This window comes from Tympanuchus pallidicinctus, unplaced genomic scaffold (assembly GCF_026119805.1).
Source record: "Tympanuchus pallidicinctus isolate F22 unplaced genomic scaffold, pur_lepc_1.0 scaffold4, whole genome shotgun sequence".
Taxonomy (NCBI): Eukaryota; Metazoa; Chordata; class Aves; order Galliformes; family Phasianidae; genus Tympanuchus; species Tympanuchus pallidicinctus.
In genome coordinates this window covers 8,445,707-8,464,951 of record NW_026294758.1, presented here as the reverse complement: position 1 = coordinate 8,464,951, position 19,245 = coordinate 8,445,707, and the positions used below count along the sequence as shown (strand labels likewise).

General features: G+C 48.9%; 1 protein-coding gene across 2 annotated transcripts in view; it reads left to right on the top strand.

Annotated features, from left to right (window-relative positions):
- Positions 1 to 10,511: 10,511 nt before the first annotated feature.
- The window catches only part of PRDM6 (PR/SET domain 6), a 73,340-nt gene continuing 64,606 nt past the window's right edge, over positions 10,512 to 19,245 (top strand). Inside the window, exons 1-2 of one of the 2 annotated variants that reach the window (XM_052701132.1) lie at positions 10,512 to 10,867; positions 11,301 to 11,825. In XM_052701132.1, coding sequence (XP_052557092.1) covers positions 11,309 to 11,825 — 517 coding nt within the window. In that variant the 5' untranslated portion in view covers positions 10,512 to 10,867; positions 11,301 to 11,308. Of the gene's footprint in view, positions 10,868 to 11,247; positions 11,826 to 19,245 lie in introns of those variants that run through there. The other variant, XM_052701133.1, reaches the window with a different exon arrangement.

Sequence of the window (19,245 nt, the reverse complement as noted above, 5' to 3'; positions counted from 1 at the left end):
TTAACACGTTGCAACTGCAGTGATATCTTTCAAAGAATGTATCTGGGCTTCCTCTATGGCTGGATCCTGTGAAACAATACTCTCAAGTGTTTATTTTGATCATCATACCCTGAACTGATCATAACTTTTTTTGGCTGCTGCTGCTTGACCTCTCTCTTTGGCACCATTTTGATCTTAATATAATATTAGGTCTCTTGGCAACGCAGATTGAGATACATTACACACACAGTCATTATGCCTTTCTTTCCTTCTCTTTCTTTCTCTCACACATCTATTCACAAATACAGACACTCAAGAGTATCTTGTATGTAATGTAACATAAAAAAGGCAAGTGGAAGTGCATAGATAGTATTAACTAGGTTGGATGTCAGGGAGAAGTTCTCTACCATGGGAGTGGTGAGGTGCTGGAACAGCTGCCCAGAGAGGCTGTGGATGCCTCGTCCCTAGAGGTGCTGAAGGCCAGGTTGGATGGGGCCCTGGGCAGCCTGGTCTGGTATTAAATGGGGAGGTTGGGGCCCTGCATGTGGCAGGGGGGTTGGAGATTCATGATCCTTGAGGTCCCTTCCAACCCTGGCCATTCTGTGATTCTGTGATTCTATGTAATTCAATTAATGGATGCAACTTCTACCCACCTAGACCATTTTTCATCAGAAAGATAAGTTCTTACGAAGATGCATAAGAACCAGCATCTCTGTGCATGCAGGAAAGTAACCTGTTGCACTGGTAGCTGATTGGGACACAGAAACCAAGATCTCAGCATTACAGGCCCGTGGCAAAAGGAGCATCATTACTGAAGTCCCTTGGCTTTTCAGCCGTCCTGTCCCAGTCTATTTATATGGCATAGTTTGGTGGTCACTGTTCAGGATATAAGCAGGATTAGTTCCTGTTTTTTTTTAATCTCTGCAAGTCTCAGTGCAAATCTTGTCTGTTAGTTTGCAAAATGCTGAGTTCCACACCAATTTATTTGTATAGGACTGTCAGTTGGGTGTTCATTTGCCCAGATGATGTTAATGCTGCACACTCTGGTAGGCCTGGTTGGGTGTTCAGTGTTTGGCCACTCAATTTCTGAGCACAGTGTATCTTAGAATTTGTTCTTTGCTCAGCTCTTCCTGAAAGGTGAATGTAAGACATGTAAAGCTAAATCTCTCATCTTCAGTTCCAGAAAACAAGTGCAGCTAATTTCTGAGTTTGCATTCTTTAATGGTGCTTGAAGGATTCCTGTCTCATCAATCAAATGCCCTTTTTTACCAGCTCTTATCTTGTAGGTACCTAGTAGGTAATGTTTTCTGTCTGCATCTTACTACATTTGATATTGAAGTTGTGTTTCTTGAAAACACTGCCAGCATATCAGCCCATTCTTCTTTGTGTATTAGATTATTTTAAACCTTTTATGTATTCACATGCTCCTCTTGACAGCATCTAGTGTCCAGAATAACTTGAAACTGTCTGGGATATTCCAGTAAGTAATGTGACTTTCCTCAAAAAGAAAGTGAAATTTTTCATAAGGTGAGAAAAATGAAGCTTTAATTCCATTCTTCCTGGGTCATAGCTTCCCAGAGGCTTTTTGAGAACATATGAAATATTACCAGTGTATTTAATCAAAATATATTTTAGATGCATGCATCCATCAAGAACTCCAGGTATCAAATACCAGTGCATTTATTCAACTGGAATTATGTGGGAAACTGTTTAATATATGGCTCTTCAGTGACTGTAACTGTGACGAAATGGAAAGGTCTCTGTTTTGATATCTCTTAGGTTTTCTGTATTCCATTTGTTCCTCTGAGGGCCTTCAATACAGACAGTTGTGAAAACCTAACCTGTGGCTGTTATTTTTTCCTTTGCATCACACCGCATTACAGATAATAAAGAATCTCAGGTTAGCTAATCAATCTGCTTATCTTATATAAATGGAAAAGTATCTAGCTCATTCTCCCACAGCTGTGTTTATTCTACACAGCTACCAGGAATTAAAAGTGGTTAAAAAAATAAAAAATAATAATAATAAATAATAATAATTAAAAAAAGTATTATAATTGTAGAAAAACAGAAGAAGGGAAAGCAGCTATGACTCAGTGCACACCAGAAGTAAGGCTTTTTAGCTGGTGCCATTTTTACAGAGTCACTTTGCTGACTTCGGTCAGTTTGAATTGGTCAGTTGTACCAATTGTAGTGCAAAGGCCTTAGGAAATGTTTCCAGTGTAGTATGAAACTTCCCACTGAATAAGCTTGACAGTATTTTATTATTTTTTTAAATGATAAATTCCACATACTTATTCAATCTAGTAGGTGACACCATTTAGCTAACTAGCATTTTTCTCAGGTATTTACCTTGATCATTCGTCAAGTGAAAATGCATTCCAAAATGCTAGTGAATACTAAATGACATCCAATAAATCTGTATTGTGCTCTATTTCATGCAGAGTGCATTCCTCCTGACTGAATGCCTATGGATTTGCCCCCTTATTCCCCAGGATACGAAGGTAATATGTTATAGCCCTCAGAAGAATTTCCAGAATTCCATATCTCAGATTTTAGCAGAAGTGAACAGCGATAACTGATCTGCAAATCAAATTCAAATTGTGTTTGGGAAAGGCTGTGTTGCCTACCCTTGCATTAGGATACAATTTCCGTTTCTTGAAAACTCCAAAAAATCTCACAAAAAATAGCTGTTGAGTTCTCTTCCTGGGAGACATGCTCTGGAAATTACATGTGCCCTTGAATGCTTTCATTGTTCAAAGCCAAAGTAGGTTTTGTAGAAAATTCTCCAACTGAATCTGAAGGTGCTTCTCGGGTTATCTAGAATTCACTGTGTGGATGTTATTCCCCTTTGTACGTGACCAGTTAAGTTAAGAAGTAATAATGATTCTGTCATTTCTTCAGGTCATGTGTTTTTAATTAAGGAATCATTTTCCCTCCAAATCACTATTCTAGAGAATACTGTAGTCTTCACCTATGACATTGCTCTACATTAAAATGATTCTTGCTGCTTTTGTCCAATGTATGTGATCAAAGTATGCAAATCCTCAGTATTTTTCCGTGTCTTGGTTCTCTCCATAGCTCCTCAGCTTTTCTGAGTGCCTGCATTGACCTTCTTTGAATTTTTGCAAACCTGAAGAACTGCAAGGGAGCTCTACAAAGTCTGCAGAATGGACAACCAAACTAACAGTTGGGAATGGCAGGCAGAAGGCATTCTGAAAGGCATGTGCCAGGGTCACTCAGGGAACATTAACACAGTGGGGAAGTAAGACCAAAAGCATACCTGTCTCGCCTCAGATATGGTCTGCTGCTCAGAAACGTAAAGGACATCAGCCTGCCAGCACAGGCAGGAAAGTGAACTTTCTTTCTGGAGTCAATCTGAAATATAAAAGCATTGCAAGTTCAATGTCAGTGAGGGCATGTCATAGTTTAAATTGTCAGATTTATGTTGAATCAGTTTACTTAATCTCTACAACGAAGCTCACTTGTGACCTAGAAGGCTAAATGGTATAAACTAAATCAACCTTTAATTTTTACATCAACTGTGATTTTAAGGACATTTTGTCTTAAATAGTGCCATTACATTGGAGCACGTGGCATGTTTTCATAATCTGAATAGTTGCAAAATCAACAAGAAATTATTATGAAATTGCATCTTGAAAGTCAGAGGACACTACGTAATTTACTGGCATGGATTTGAAGCCTGTTCTAGCAGAGGAATGATGGTTTGATTTCAAATGTAGAATCATAGAATCTTAGAATGGCCTGAGTTGAAAATGACCACAATGATCATCTAGTTTCAACCCCCCTGCTATGTGCAGAGTCGTCAACCACCAGACCAGGCTGCCCAGAGCCACATCCAGCCTGGCCTTGTAGTGATAACATTCCAGAATGTTACGAGTTGATTTCAGATAAAGGGCACAGTAATCCATCCATATTCAAAAAGTAGGATTTGGGTTGGTGTGTCTGAATGGAAGCACCACCTGCAATGCTTAAATCAACTTTTGAAAAACCTCTACTGAACTTAATATACTTCCTGTCATTTAATTTCCTAGTCACATATTACACTGGCAACATATATGTCTGGAAATAGAACTGTAGGAGTTGAAAGTAGGATTTTCTGGAAAATTCAAAATTATAAAGATTCAAGTGAAAACAATAGCCCTTATCAAAAGATGTATAACAAAAGAATAAATCCTTTTTGTGTTTTAAGCTAGTAGTGTGACTACAAGCTAATAGTGCAAATATTACCCTAAAATAAGGTAGCAGTAAACATATTTCCAAGATTAGCAATAAGCACACTCTGGTTAGTAGGCTTTTTAAAGAGAAAGAAATCTTAAAGCTGTCCCAGATGTTTTTTGAAGAGTGGTAGAGGTCATGTTGTAACTTCCTCTTGGACCAGTCTTCTCTAAGTGAAGCAGAGTGGTATATCAAAGTCTTTGGTGACACTTGAAGAGCAGACAGAAAATATGTTATCAGAGCAGCTGCATCTGTGAAGAAGTTACCAAACACTGATTATTTTATCGTCTCACGGCCAAAAATGATGAATTCAACCAGCACAAGTAGTCTGGGAAGCCCCTTCCATTCAGCAATGTGCTTAAGTGAACCTGGCTCTAAGGATATGCACTGATCTGCTGATACAGTCAGAATAAGGATGTGATTCCTTTCCCTACATTTCTCATGACTGTAGCTTCAGATGCAATAAGAAATTATTTCAGGACAGCAGCTTCTTAAATTCCAAGAAGAAATTCCAGAACGACTGTGTACTGTTGAAAGTATGATGCTGCAGCTAGGTGTGCAATATATGAAACACCTGTGCTTTACTACTTACATGTCATCCTACAAACCTCCTGTATCAACTGTCAACCCTGCTTTAAAAGAAAGAGCTTCTTCTAAAGTAAGTTTAATAACCAATGCAAAAGAGCAACAGAAAGTCAGAATTTCATAGACTGCAAACTCTAGGACCTTCCGTGTATGCTGTCTGTTAGGTCAAAATAGTATGCTTTAAGGTCACTGTAATGGGCTCATTGTAACAAAAATGGTAATCCTGTTGGAACTATCTGGAAGGAGATACCCTGTCTGTTTTTGCTGGTAGAACTATTTACTTAGCTGTAGCAGAGTATGGGAGAAACAGAATTTGCTTTCAGCTTTGGAGAGAAACCAAAGCCTAGTAACTGGTTTAGCTGATACTTCAGTTCATGTCAGAGACATAAGATTTGCCTACAACAGTTGTAGGGCAGAAGCTCTTTCAGCCAGTGGTTTATGTGGACCTGCAGTGAATGCCATCAAAGTCTTCTCGTTCTGATCAAGTTCCCTTCTTTTGTTCTTCATGACCATTAGCGGTTTTGCAGACAGTTTGAGCAGCAGGGCTGCAGGTAGCCAGTGCCAAAATCTCCATCACTCTATCCTCCCACATTCCTGACTAATTCATTGTCAGGAAGTTAGATGGAGTTTTATAGCTTCTATTTGATGCTTAACCCTTAATTTTCCCCTTGGTTATCCCAAACTGCCAGCACAGAGGTTACCTGATCCTAATTGCTAAAGGATGGCTCCCACTTCCTTTATCTTTGTACATGTCATACTGGGGTCACTGGCCTTCTTGTTTCTTATGTGTGTTTCAGCATCAGCAATTGCTATGGACACAATGCTTTCCTTAATAGTTTGGAGGATTCTTGACATTGTGTAGTCAAGATTTCCCTTCTGAGATCAAATTGACATAGTGGAACTTCTCCCTGCAATTATCAGCAGCTGCTGGAGACACATTAATTTCTTCTATTCTGTGTTTGATGTTCACTGGCCAGAGTCATCATGGCATTTTAACTTGACCGATTTCTTTGCCAGTACAGAGGCCCAACCCTTAACTGACAAAGAGTCAGAAACTGAACTGAACCTTCTGTGAGGCAGAGAGAACTCTACTGTAATCCCTTAATGATTTTAACTGTTGATTTAAATACACCTGCTTGCATGTTCATATGCCATTCAATTGTATTCTTTCACTTAGGAAACTAAACTCCACTAATATGAATAGCGTTCAAGCAGCCAACATTCTCCACATGGTGCTGAAGTTGTGAGCAGATGTTTTTTGCAGAACACATCACACATCATCACTTCCTAAGGGGGTACTGCCCTCCCCCCAGGTCCCAGCACATAGGTATCATTCAGTGATATCAGAACGCTCGTCTTCCAGAGTTTGGCTAAGTTAGAAACTAAGAAAGAAAGGCTGTGAGTGGGTAGGCCGAGAAAATCTTCCAGAAAGGTGAATGTTGTGAAAAAGCAGTGAAGTGGTAAAAACAAGAGCTAGGTTTTTCCATTAAAAAACGCAGAGTCTTGATGATGACTCTCAGACAAAATCTGAAACAGAACACTGCCACTATTTCCACTTATATCTCCATTTACTTTTGCAAACTCTATGGTGAAACTATGGCATTCTCACAGCAATACCAACCACCACAGTGCTACTATGCTTAAGTTTTCCCAGACCTTATCACTCTCATGTCATACATAAATGATTATCTGTAACAGTTTCTGTATTTATGAGAACGATTTTATATAAGATTCAGGAAAACTCTCAGAGTTTTGCTGTTTGAGGCAGCTGCTCAGCGCTGCTCCAGCATTGGGAACATTGAATCCCTTTGCTATGGAAAGCTTCACATAAGCACTGTATGAAAGCCTGAATTTTGGAGTGCTCCCTTACATCATTTCTGTAGCTACAGTCAATAAAATACATAAAAGAACAAGCACGTAGCAACACATAGGGAATAAATTTTTAAAAATGATAATAGCAATTAAAAAGAAAATACGAAACCCACACAAAAGCCATGCTTAGAGATCTTAGTGTTCAGTCTGGTAAGTTTATTATTCTGAGAATGTGTTTTAAGTTGCATAATTCTCTTTGGAAAAGCTACTGTCTGGTTTGGTTTATTTCCTTGGTTTATATAGTTAGGATAGAATGGCATCCGATTATATCTTTGGTTAAGAATAATCTAACAACTGTGTCTGAATGGTCAATTCTCAGCTAACAAGAGATTTTCAGATGGGCTGTGCATGCAAAGAGGAACGGAGCAACCCCAAATTCAGCATGTGCTCCAACTCGGTTTATCTTCACTTGCAACGGAGCAATCCCTTCTCTCATGCCATCTGTGTGGGTCTGCTTTGATGATGGACACGAATATCTGAATCCGTTCTTGCGGGGCGTTTGCTGGCTCAGGGGATCCGTAAAAGAGCGCCTCACATCAAAGGTCAGCGGTTCATATCCGTGTCGGGTCAATAGCGGCAGAAAGTCATTACGCGTCCGGCTGGCATCCGCTTGGTGGCCGCAGCCAAACCGTTCCGCATCTCGGAGCGATTCCGCACGGACAGGTGCTTTCTTTTCCGGCGCCGAGCTCCGCAAGGACCGCGACCCGTGAGCCCCGACCCCCGAGCCGCGACCCCCGGCCCGGGGCCACGCGCGCCCCCTGGGGCCCCTCCCGGCGGCTGCAGGCCGGGACCCCGCGCTGCCGGCATCAGCCGCTGCGCTGCCCGGCGGCCCCGCTCACGTGCGCAGAAACGCGACCGCGCGCCGCCTTCCTCCGTCCCTCCTCCTCCTCTTCTCTTCGAGGGAAGCTGCATGGAGCGGCGGGAGGAAGGGGAGCGCGAATCCCATCTGAATAAACGTCTGTATTAATGAATTATTAACTCGGCCGCTCGTGACCTTAAAGCTGCAAAGAGGAGACGCCTAGGGCAAGAAGGAAAGCTGCTGCATCCTTTATCGGACTCCTGTCAGAGGGAACCGACCATTCGTCTTCCCCCGGATCGGGAGAATTAATTAATATGAAAGGCAAACTTTTTAATTCTGTGTCAAACGAAATCAGATAGGGTGTCCCCGACTGCATCTCTCCGCAAAGGGTTTTATCTCCCTTTTCTACGACCACCCTAACACCTTCCAGTTCCCAAAGAGACGGGCATCCTTCCTAGGGGTTATTAAAAAAAAAAAAAAAAAAATCCCCAGGAAAATGATGAATTTGGGCAGTTAATTTATCGATCTTGGCTCCTCTTCCCGCTCGTTTTATTTTAGAGGTCATTAATCAATGAAGAAAAACACCACCGTGTTCCCCCTCTGCATTTAGTACACTTACCCTCCTTATTTATTTCTTTTGAACAAATTCCTTGCAAATATTCACCAATCGATCCACAGGCGATGGATTTTTATAAAGGTTTGATCGCTTTCTAAACGGTCTGTGTGATTTGTTTCAGTGCTCGTCCTCTGAATAATGGAAATGCAGGGAGAAGGGGAAGTTAAAATCTCCTTTCCGCCTTTCTTCCTTCCTTTCTTTTTTTTTTTTCCCTGCATCTTTACGCGGGAAGGCACATCCAGAAAGGGGGGTTATAAAACACACACGACGTAAAAAACAGGCCTCAGTCCACCTCGGGGCTGGCACCGGGAGCGTGGAGAGCCGCCGGCCCGAGAAGCGCGGCCAGAGGTCGAGGCTGCGCCGAACCGCCTGAGGGGAGCGGGCTGCGGCCGGGCCGTGCCGCACAACCGCTGCGTCTCAGCGGACGAGCAGGGCGGGCCCGGAGCTGCGGGTCACGATGCCGAGGTCCGGGCCGGGAGGCAGCAGCGCACCGGAGCGGGGAGCAGCTTCGCGCGGGCCCTCGGCTCGTTTAGCACCCGCAGCCGCCCTCCTCTTTTTCCAGCGCGCATCCAGCGGCTCCAACGCCGCGAGAAAAAGCCGAAAGACGGGGCTGGCGGGGCCGCCCGCTGCGGGCAGAGATGGGGCGCGGGTCCGCTCTCTTCGGCCCCGAGGGATGGGAGCGGCGGGATTCTCCGCGCTTCTTTCCCATCTTCCCCCACTGGACTGGGGATGGAAAGGAGCCGCGTCCGGGCTGCGGGCTCTGCGCTTCGTGCGCCAGCTCCGTCACACGGCGCGCTGCCCGAGGAAGCACCGCGCGGCAGCGGAGTGAAGTCCTCCCAGTATGAGCCCGCGCAGAATATTTCCGTTAATAGCCGAAGGCAAATGCAGATATTGACAATGTACTTAAGCCCATTAGCTAGGAGCTTTTCCCCACTTCATCACGTTCACGTAGCGTGAAACGAATTTGAAGGGTCTGCCGCCCCTGCAACTCCGTGTTTTTTAAAAGATGCCTAGTAATGAAAAGGGCAGTAATGCGGAGCTGCGCGTTAAAAATAAATAAATAAATAAATAAATAGAAATAAAAATGGTCGGAAAGAACGGAATAAAACTGTCACCGGTCAGGAGCTGGTCAAGAAGGAGGCACTGCGTTAACGCGGTGCCAGTGCAGCAAAGCAGCAGCCGCTGCCAGCAGCCGCGTGCCCCCAGCAGACGGACGCACCTCGCAGCGCACGGCGCTGCTCCCAGCCCGCCCCGCAGCCCACCGCCGACTGTCACAACTTCACAAAGTGCACTGATGGAGCGAGGCGGCTGAAAATTCATCGTATCTTACGCCCTAGGGTCGATCAAAGACATTAAGAACGTTTTATAGCCAACTTCGTAAGCCGTAAGAATCAGATTTTTTTTTCTCGTACTTGTGTTTGCCTTTAACTTAGGTGTTATCAATCTATACAGAAGATGACGGATGACCTTGTCAAAATGACGCCAGTCTAAACATTTTTGCCTCAGCCCTGTTCAAATTTGTGTTAAAATGTCTTGCCTTAGACACAGACAAAATCCAAACAGCAGAAGCTTTCCCAGGCTCTGCGAGAAGTAAGGCTGGGAAAGAAACAAACTGGAAACAGGGTGGGGAATGGCGAAATGAGCGTGGGCTCACACGCTCTGCCGGTGAGCGAGTGGCGCGGCACCTGGCAGTGATGGCTGCTCTTCCAGCAGAGAGATGTTCTGGTGATAAAAGCACTTGGTATGACTGTTCAGTCTTAAATGTGTCGGATACCATGTGCGTGTGATACACCTCAGACAGATGACACTTCTCGCCTAGTTTTGTTGTACGATGTAGGAAAAAAAGCGAAGAACCGGTGATATTCTCCCTGACAGGTGAACCCAACAGCTGAGTAAAGGAGTCGGAAAACATCTTTTTTTTTTTTTTTTAAGGAAAGCGGAGTGAAAAAGAAGTTAGAGAAGTATGTCGCCATAGCTTGCATCTCCACCAGCGTACTCATTGATTGGTGCTAAAACCGACAGAGGGAACAAGAATGAGATTTGCTGGTGGCCGAAAGGACGGGGTTTCAGGGGAGAGGAATTCCACAGCGATGAGTTCCATCTCTGCTCGGAGCCCTGGGACAGGTCCTAGGTGACCGCGGACTGGCAGAGAGGCTTACGCGGCGCAGCCGGTAGGGCGGCACCGGAGCAGCGAATGGGCTGGGAAGGGCCATAACACCCACCTCGAGGGCCCAGGACGGGGAGAGCGGGGCCTCGTCTCCCCAGCCCGGCCAGGCCGGGCACCAAGCGGCTGCGGGGCCGCTGCTAGCGGATTCTCCTGCAGTGCTGCGCGCCCGTAGCCAGGGAGGATGGCAGGAGGGAGGAGGGACTGGGGGAGGGAAGGCAGAAGGGGACACCTTTAAAAGTTGAGCAAGGAACAAAGTGGGGGATGTTGCCAGAAAAAGGGCTCTGCGCTCAGGCTCGCTGGTAACTTCCCGCTCCCTCCCCTCCCTCTCGTACACACCACACACGCTTGTATTTTGCGCTGTCGTAAAACCCACGTGTCTAAACCGGAGTCTGCCAGAGAGGAGCGAGAAGCCCGGCCGTGACTACCATGCGCAGCCACGGCAGAGGGAGCCTGGCGGCTCGCGTCTAGCCGGCACCCGAAGGGGACATCCCGTTTCCCGTCAACAAAGACGCAGAAAAGCCCTTCCCTCAGCCCTCCGCCGGCCCGAGGGCTCCCGGGTCCGCGCGCCCTCCCGCACGCCGACCGCGCAGTTCCTGCGTGCCCCGCTCAGGTAAGGGAGCTCCGGGCCGGGGGCGGCTCCGGCCCCGCCGCCTCGCAGGGGTGGGGTCCCCGGTGTGCTGGGAGCTCTATCCCCGTCCCAGTGTGGCTGGGAACAGACTCGTGCATGTCTGCGTGGGGCTAAAGTTTCCTCCGTCTCCCTGCTGTGAACTTTGAGAGCCGTTTGCTGCCGCAGAGAGAGGGGAAGAGATAAGGCAAGACGCCGCGTGCGCGGCTGCCGCTGGCACAGGCGCCCCGGGGCGGCTTCGGCTCCCCGGCCGCTGCCCCCCGCCCAGGCTTCACCGCTGCGCTCCGCACTTCCCCCCGCCGGCCCCGCAGGGGAGGGTGGCGGAGCTGCTCCCGCAGCCGAGCGCGGGGAGCTCATGCGTGGGCCGAGGCGGGGCGGGGGTCTCACGTTTGCTCTCCGCTTCTTCCCCGCTCCTCAGGCAGCGCGATGCTGAAGCCCGGCGACCCCGGCGGCTCCGCGTTCCTGAAGGTGGATCCTGCCTATCTGCAGCACTGGCAGCAGCTCTTCCCGCAGAGCGGCCAGCTCAAGAGCAGCGGGGCCCTCGCCCAGCTCCAGCCGCCCGAGAGAGCCGAGCCCCCGGCTGACAGCCTCCGCCAGCGCCCGGCCTCGCTCTCCTCTGCTTCTTCGTCCTCGTCTACTCCGTCTTCCTCATCCGCCTCGTCCTGCGTCGCCGCGGCGGCCGCGTCCCTGGCCGGCCTGACCGCCCTGCCGGTCACCCAGCTGCCCGTCTTCGCCCCGCTACAGAGCTCCGAGCCCACGGCCGGGGGAGCGCCCGCTCCCCTGCAGGGCAAGGACTTGTGCGGGGCCGGCGGCGGCAGCAAATGCGGTGAGCGCGCTTCCGCCCGCTTCCGCTGCTCGGCCGAGGAGCTGGACTACTACCTGTACGGGCAGCAGCGCATGGAGATCATCCCCCTGAACCAGCACACCAGCGACCCCAACAACCGTACGTACCGGAGCCCCCCTCGCACTTCCCGGCGCCCCGTCGCCGCCGTTCCCCGCCACGGGTCGGCATTCTGCCCGCACCGCGCTCCCTAGGGAGCACCTCTGCCCGCCGCCTCTTCCCGGCGCCGGGTGAGAGCGTCGGTGGTCGCGCTCTCGGGAGGAGGGCTGCAGCCCCTGGGGGACCACCTTCGTGGTGGAGAGCCGGCTCCTTCTTCGGAAGGCAGGCTGCATCAGAAGGACTCTCGCGCGGTCGGTTTCTCTCGGAGGGCTGCTAGGGACGTAGTTCCACAAACGGAGCGTGTGAGGAGTTTGCCGTTCACCCGGCGCTTCCCCGCCTTGCCTGTACCACTTCGCTCCTGCCCGGAGAGCCTGGGCCTCGATGCATCCCCAGAAATCAATCCCTGCTCCGAGCTGGACAGGAGAAAAGTTTCAGCTTCAGTCAGATGGAGCAGGGCAAAGTTTTTCTCCCTCTTATCTCGGAGTATCATTTTCCTTTCAGACCTCGTTAACACCTAGCTAGTTTTAGTTTTCATGCTCGCTGTAAAGCAGGACGCCGTCACTGTGTACGGAAAGCGCGGCTTTTGTGGAGGAGAAAACGCCGTTTCCCCGAGTGTTAGAACTCGCTGAGCTCTTGGTGAATAGGAAATCTTGAATCCCTTTGCTAATTACAACTAGTTGTTTAGATTTTGTTTTTGTTTGTCTGCTTTTTGAGGCCGTGTTTGTTTGGTTTTGTTTTTGGAAGGGTAGGGACGTCCCAGTTATTAAACATCGGCATCTACTGCAGGTTCGTGACTCTTGAAGTTGGTTTTGCTCATCTGTAGTTCCTTTCTCTGCCCGTCCTCTTCGACCGAGGAAATTCGTGGGCTGAAAATAACCAATGAACTTTATTAATTCACCAAATGTACTGCTAACTTCGCGAGCACGCATGTTGCCCTGTTAAAGCATCAGACCACGGCTTCGCCTTGTAGATTTTTATTAAATTGCATCAACCGCCCTCTCTTATCTAGTGTTTCCTAAAATCCTTTAATTCTGTGATCCCTATTCCTTGAAATGTCTGTTTAAGGGTGGCTGCTGAGCAGACAAGGATCACTAACATCCCAGCACAACGCATATTCGTTTCATTTTAATTCGGATGCGGAGTTTGTTCTGAAAGTTTCCGTGAAACTCAGTTGTGTGCTAAAAGTACAGAGTATGGGCGTTGGCGTGGTCCTAATCACAGTGTGTAAGCCTTGAAGAGCAGGAGGAAAGTTGGCACAGCGTCTGTTTGGTGGGCACGCCTGTCCCCTCCTAACACTGCGAACCTTTACACTTTGGGCACCAACTTTGTTTTGAGAGATTTCTTTGTGCTGAGCGTTGCCCCATAGCGAAATATATTTGTGCATTTTCTGTATATAAAGCGTGATCTCTTAAATTGCATGCACTTAATGGAACCTGAAATCCACTCCTAATCGCCAGCTGAGCAGTTGAGACAATTCATGTTTCACTTCTACGGGCAGCTCTGTAAATCTGTAAGATAAAGGTTTTAAAAAGAGAAAGGAAGATAAAAAGAGATTTGGAGGGAGTGTTTTCATGGAACGAGCGAAATAACAGCGTGATGCAGAACCGGTGGCGATGTCTGCGCCGTTTCTCCCCAGTCGTGATAGCGAATGTGGCTTCATGAGGCAACGCGGCTGCGAAAGGGCCGACGCGAGCCGCGCTGCCGGGACGGGGCGGCGGCACTCGGAGTTGCCGGGCGGACCTCTCCTTCTCGACCGCGAGATCCAAGCCTCTCTTCGCCGGGCTGGCTGGCTGGGCAGCTTTCACTCTAACAGTGCTTCGGTTAACATTGCTTGCGTAAAGATTTCGGCTTGAGCGTTACCACCCTCCGGGACCAGGTGCGTTCGCTTCGAGCACACGCGTTCTTAAAAATCAAGAGAAAGCAACTTGTGAGGAAGGAGTGAGGGAATCTCGCGGTGCCACTCGCTCGCACGCACACGAACGTGGAAAAGGCAGAGCTGCTCGGCACCGGCCCGGCGGAAGGTCCCCGGGTGCTGGGGCACGCGGCGCGGACGTGGCTCTGTCCCAGGGCGCTCCCCGCTCCTGGGGTGCCACTCGGAGGGAAGAGCGGTCTGCTCTGCAGAGGAGGTTGGGAGCGATCGGCCTCCGCCCGAGCTCTCCCCTCTGTTCACCCTCTGCGCGCCTCTGCCGGCGGGAGCGGGGTCACCCACGACACCGACCCTCTCCCCGGCGGCAGGACCCGCACCTCGGGCTGCCCCTGGGTCGTTCATCCGCGGCGAGAAGCTGCTGGTGAGCGCCCCGAGGCCCCGTCTCTGCCAGACGCCCTTCTCCGGGCATCCCCTTCCCCTGCGTGTGACGCCCCCTTCCCCGCTCCGCACAGAGGAACCTCCCCCCCTCTCCGGCCCGCAGATCCCCCCGCGGGCGGTGGTCATACGGCCCCGTCGCGGTACCGCGGGCACGGCGCGGCGCGGCGCGGGGGACGAGACCGACCGGGGAGCTGCGGGCGAAGCGTCAGCGTGGAAACGCGTTCAATTGAACGCCTGTTTAAAGAACAAATGCAGCGCTGGTTAGGGCCCTGCAGTCTCGGCGGGTGGATGGGGACCTCTTTCCTCCCAGCTTCGGGTTCGGAAGGACGTTTTAGGGCGGTGCGGGGGTCTGATCCCCGGGGGTGGGGGTGCGGGGCAGCCGGGAGAGGACAGGCGGCCGTTGCGGGACTGCTCCCTGTGCCGGCACGCACCAGCGTGCCCCGGCAGTGAACGCAGAGCACGGTGTCACCCACGCCAACGGTTCCATTCGGTGTCGAGGTGTAAGCGTGTACTGCGAAGACGTTCGGCACCAGGGCTGTTGGGATGTTTTCTCCAGGCTGCTGGTAACCTGTATGATTTAGCTGTTTTACATCATTAGTTACCCAGCACCCTTAAATATAGCAGATAGCCATATATTAGATTGAGGTTAGGGAAGGTGGTGACTGTTTATTTAGGGTGATAAAATGGTCCATCAGCAGTAATCTCCATCGATATGTGCCACCAGTAGATGAAGGATGAGGGGACAAGCCACAATTAATTGCCCTGTAGTTTTGTAGGAGAGAGTGGAGCCGGTGCGGACTGAACTTCGATCTCCTTTCCCAGAACCTATTCATCATCTCTACATTGTATATGGGGGTCTCTCAGGGGCAGGGGGTGGCAAGGTTTATCTACACACAATATTCTCCTACCCTCCTTATACCTGACACGGGAATTTAATTCATTCAAACGTTCAATCGAAGGCAGAGAAAAACAAGCCCTCCACCCCAGCCAGCCCCCCACCCGCCTCTCCAAAGGCAGAGCAGCCCCACAGCCGCTCTGCCGGCTCCCCTGTCCCCGAGGCGCGCAGGACACCTCAAATCCGCGGCGGAGCTCGGGCCGAGCGGCGACTCCGCTCCGGAGCGGCAGTGCAGTGACCGCGCCGTGTGTCCGGGACGCGGCCGCCCTCGGGAGGGAGCACCGTTCCGTGAGGGTGCTTCGCCGGTCGGGCTCGGGGCGGCAGCGGGGAACAGGCGCGGGAGCCGGCTGGGGGTCGCAGTGGGGCTGTTCGAGGCTCGCCGGAGGGTGAACCGCGACCCGCGGGTGGCGGGACCAGCTCGTATCCCGTGCTAAGCAACTCCCGAGAGAGGGATCCGAAAGGGACAGGATGTCTGCGTTGGAAAGGGCAAAGGCTTGGCTCGCGTCAGGAAGGCTCAGAGCATGTGCGAAACAGCGATTAATTTCTCTTTGCAGCAGTAAAAAGAGATTACTGTCAGCTCGTAGCGAGAAAACTGAGGCACAAAGGGGCACGATGGGCAGGAAAGCGTTGGCCTTCAGGAGATGAGAGGTCCAGCCTCGCCCTGCCACCCTCCTCCCGGCTGGGTACCTGGGCCCGGCCAAGGACATAGCGCTGGAGGTGGTGATTTATGCTTACAAGGAGCAGCACGGTGTGAAATGATGGCCACTTGCACTGGATACCTGTGTGCTTACACTGAGTTATGAAGGAGGGGGTCAGAGGGCGTTCTTCTTTAAATACCAGCAAACTGCAGGTATCCAGTGTAACTGCACCTTTGAAGCGTATTATTGCCGAGACAAAAATGTATTTCTTCCATTTATTGTTACAGCTGGCTTGCTGGTTTAAGCGCTGTGTTGGGCTCTATCTTGTTCTGACAAAAGTTTTCTCCTCTCAGATTTCCTTTAAGATATGCTCTAGCAGTGCTATTTAGGTATGAGAATGTTTAGAATTATATTCTGGGGGCAACAGCCAGCGCTTTCCTTTTTGCTCAGCACTAGCACTTGTAAGCGTACTCATGGAGTTATGGTGCTGGCATTAGACTGTGCTCATTTTTATGGAGCCAAATAAACGATAACATACTGCACTGTACCCAGAAGAGTCATACCAAACAGCTCTGCTAGGAATTTTTTTTTTTTCCTTGCTTTTTCCTTTCCTTAATCCTCACGTCTATAGGCCATGAAGGTATACAGAGAGGAACTGATCTCCTTCCGTACAGCCTGGCTGCACTCAGACCTGCAGTAGTGCATTTCTAGTGACTTTTTATCAGGAGATACTCTGCTCTGACTGCAGTCCTGCTCACTTTTTCCATTTTCAGCAAATTCCTCAATTTTCTCCCATTTCTTACTTTGTTTCTTGATCTGGGGTTTGAATGTGTATCTCTGTTAGCCATCAGAGTACGGCCCTCAGATGAGGCCTGTGCTCACACTGCACTGCGTGGCACCCTGGTGCAGAGCTCACACGTGTCCCACCGAGCCTCCCACACCTGTGGATCTTGCCCAAGAGTTTGCAGACTCTTGAAGTGGTCACAGCTTTTTCTGTCTCAAAAAACAGCACAGACCCTTTTTTTCCATGTGTGCATGTTGTATTACATGCTATATAGTGTTCCTCTCAGGGATATTGTTGATCCTTTTTGCAAGGATGTGGGTAAGACCAAATACAGTCCTATAAAGGGCTTCCTTCTGCTGTCCCAAGAGGCAAGGAAGTCCGTGCATTGGGTTTCTGCAGGCAGACTGCCTTTAAATGGGTGGTATGGCACCACAGAAAGTGCATCTGCATCACAGCCTCCCATGCATGTCAAGGAAAAGAGGTGCACTGGCTTTTTTCTGAAAGCAAAGTAAATTGAACCCTGCAGGGCTCCCAATCCTCATAATATTTATTTAGTTTTTAGTTATTATTTTTAAAATTAAATAAAAACTGGATCTGTATAAACCATGCAACTTAGAAGAAATTTAGTACTTAAAGGCAGACTCCCTCCCTCTCTACAAGCCACAAGCAAAAGCAATTTGAGAAGATGTCCCATTTTCCAAACCTTCAGCTTTGGCAGGACAGAGGGAAAGGAGCACAGCAGGAGATAAGATACTGCAGCTGCCAAGCATTAAGATGTTACCAGTGTTTTTGGACAGCAGAAAATAAATAGCATTATGTGTGACTTTCTGCAAGGGTAAATGACAATGACATGGAGTTTGTTTACACTTCTCTTTGATTTCTTAATCTCTTTTCACTTAAGACGTTGAAATAAAATGTTTTACCCGCTCATATTGTCGGAAAGAAGTCAAGAAATCTTCATCATGGGCAGTTGCTACAAGTTGTGTGCCTGAAAGAATTTGCATGTCTGGGAGTAGGATGCAGATGACACCAAAAGTGGTCTGAATGGAGACATGAGGAAGCCTTCGCATGTCCAGTGTCTGTTGCTACAGGGGCACGGTGTCTCTGAAACAGTCCCTGGTAACATGGCATCAGGAAGGAGAATTATGTGTATAAAGATGACCAAGAATCATGGGCAGACTGGATTGAAGGGCCTGCCCTGGGTGCTAATTGACATCGTAGTGAAGCATCCTCTCAGTAAGCCCTCACTTTTTTTGCCCCATATTTTCACTCTAGCTTGCATGGTAAGATGCAAGGTTTATTCATAGTGTGCTCAGATGCCAATTAGTTTAGTTTAGTTTAGTTTAGTTTAGTTTTTTTTTTTTCTATGTGGAATCTCTTTCTGCATGCTTCCTGCATGGGATAAATTGTGGTGCCACCTTTGAGATCTTTGGAAATGCCCAAAACACAGGGCTGCTTGGTTACAGGTTTCTGAGAAGGAAAGAAAGATGTGGTGCTGATACTTCCATTTCCAAATTAGCTGTGGGAACAATCCCAAGCCCCCAACATGTGTGTGCTGCCTTCTATCCATTGAGCCTAGAGATGGCTGTAGGAATATTGGCTGCACAGCAATCTTCTCTCAGGACTTGCCAGAATCTTTTCCCCACAGTCTTGCAACATCAGCCCCCAGCCACCTCTAGCTGATACGGCCAAGCATGTAACCCATGCTGCAGCGGGGGCTTAACCCCACAGAGGGGTCCCTCACAGTGGGGTATCTCCTTAACAAACTGCTCCAGGACCGTGCAGAAGTGTGATTCAGGTTGGTGTCCTGCTGGCCTTCAACCAGCACTGCACTGCTGAGTTGGGCTCCTGTGGGCTGTGGCGTGCAAAGCTTCTGTGGAGCACAGATCTGAAGGACACTCACGAAGGCATAGCAGACCCTCAGAAAACGAGCTTCCAATATTGTCACAGTTCTGAACTCAGCGATTTTTGTGCAGTATAATGTAAAAGAGGTGGATGGAAAATAGGGCATAGAAAGCTTGTCTAAAATTCAAGACAGGCTGCATTTTAAATACACAGCTTTCACAGATCTTCCGTGGCCTTAACTGAGCAAAGGAAGGTTCCCTCTGACGACTGTGCAAGGAGAAGACCTGCCCGGCACAAGTGTGCCCACTGTGGGGTGAGGCACAGCTGCTGGCAGCTGTGGCCGCTGCCATCAGCCAGCACAGGGCTGTGGCTAAGAGCTGCCACTCCTATAGTGAGTACTGTGCTGCACTTGTGTATGTAAGCAGTGTAAAATTATTAGAGAAAAGTCATAGGAACTTCTATGAGAGTACTACAGTATAGTTGCTGTTTTCCCTGTTTATTTGCATTTCTGGAATAAATTTGTATAAAAGCTTTTCCAGTAATACAGAAGTGAAATGTATGGAAGAGAGTAACACATTTCAGTAGAGTTATTGTTGTGTTAACTCAGCAACCTCTAGAGAAATGGGTTTCCCAAGCGTGAAACATTTTCCTGGAAGTGGTGCATTCATGGCATGTTCAACAGTGTGTAACGGAAACAATTTACCAAAATTTCCTTTGCTCAGAAAAGAACAACCAGATCCCAAAATAGAGCAACATCGTCCTTTAGTCACGCAGTTAGGGAAATTAACATTTTTGTAAAAACGATCTTTCTTCTTCAGAGCTGCTCACCAAGCCAGGCGCTCTGTTCGTGGAAATGCAGAATCCTTAGCAATTGGAAAAGACCTCTGGTATCACCTAGTCCATCACCATCCACGTGCTGCCAAAACTGCCCATTAAACTGCCTCCCTCTGTATGCA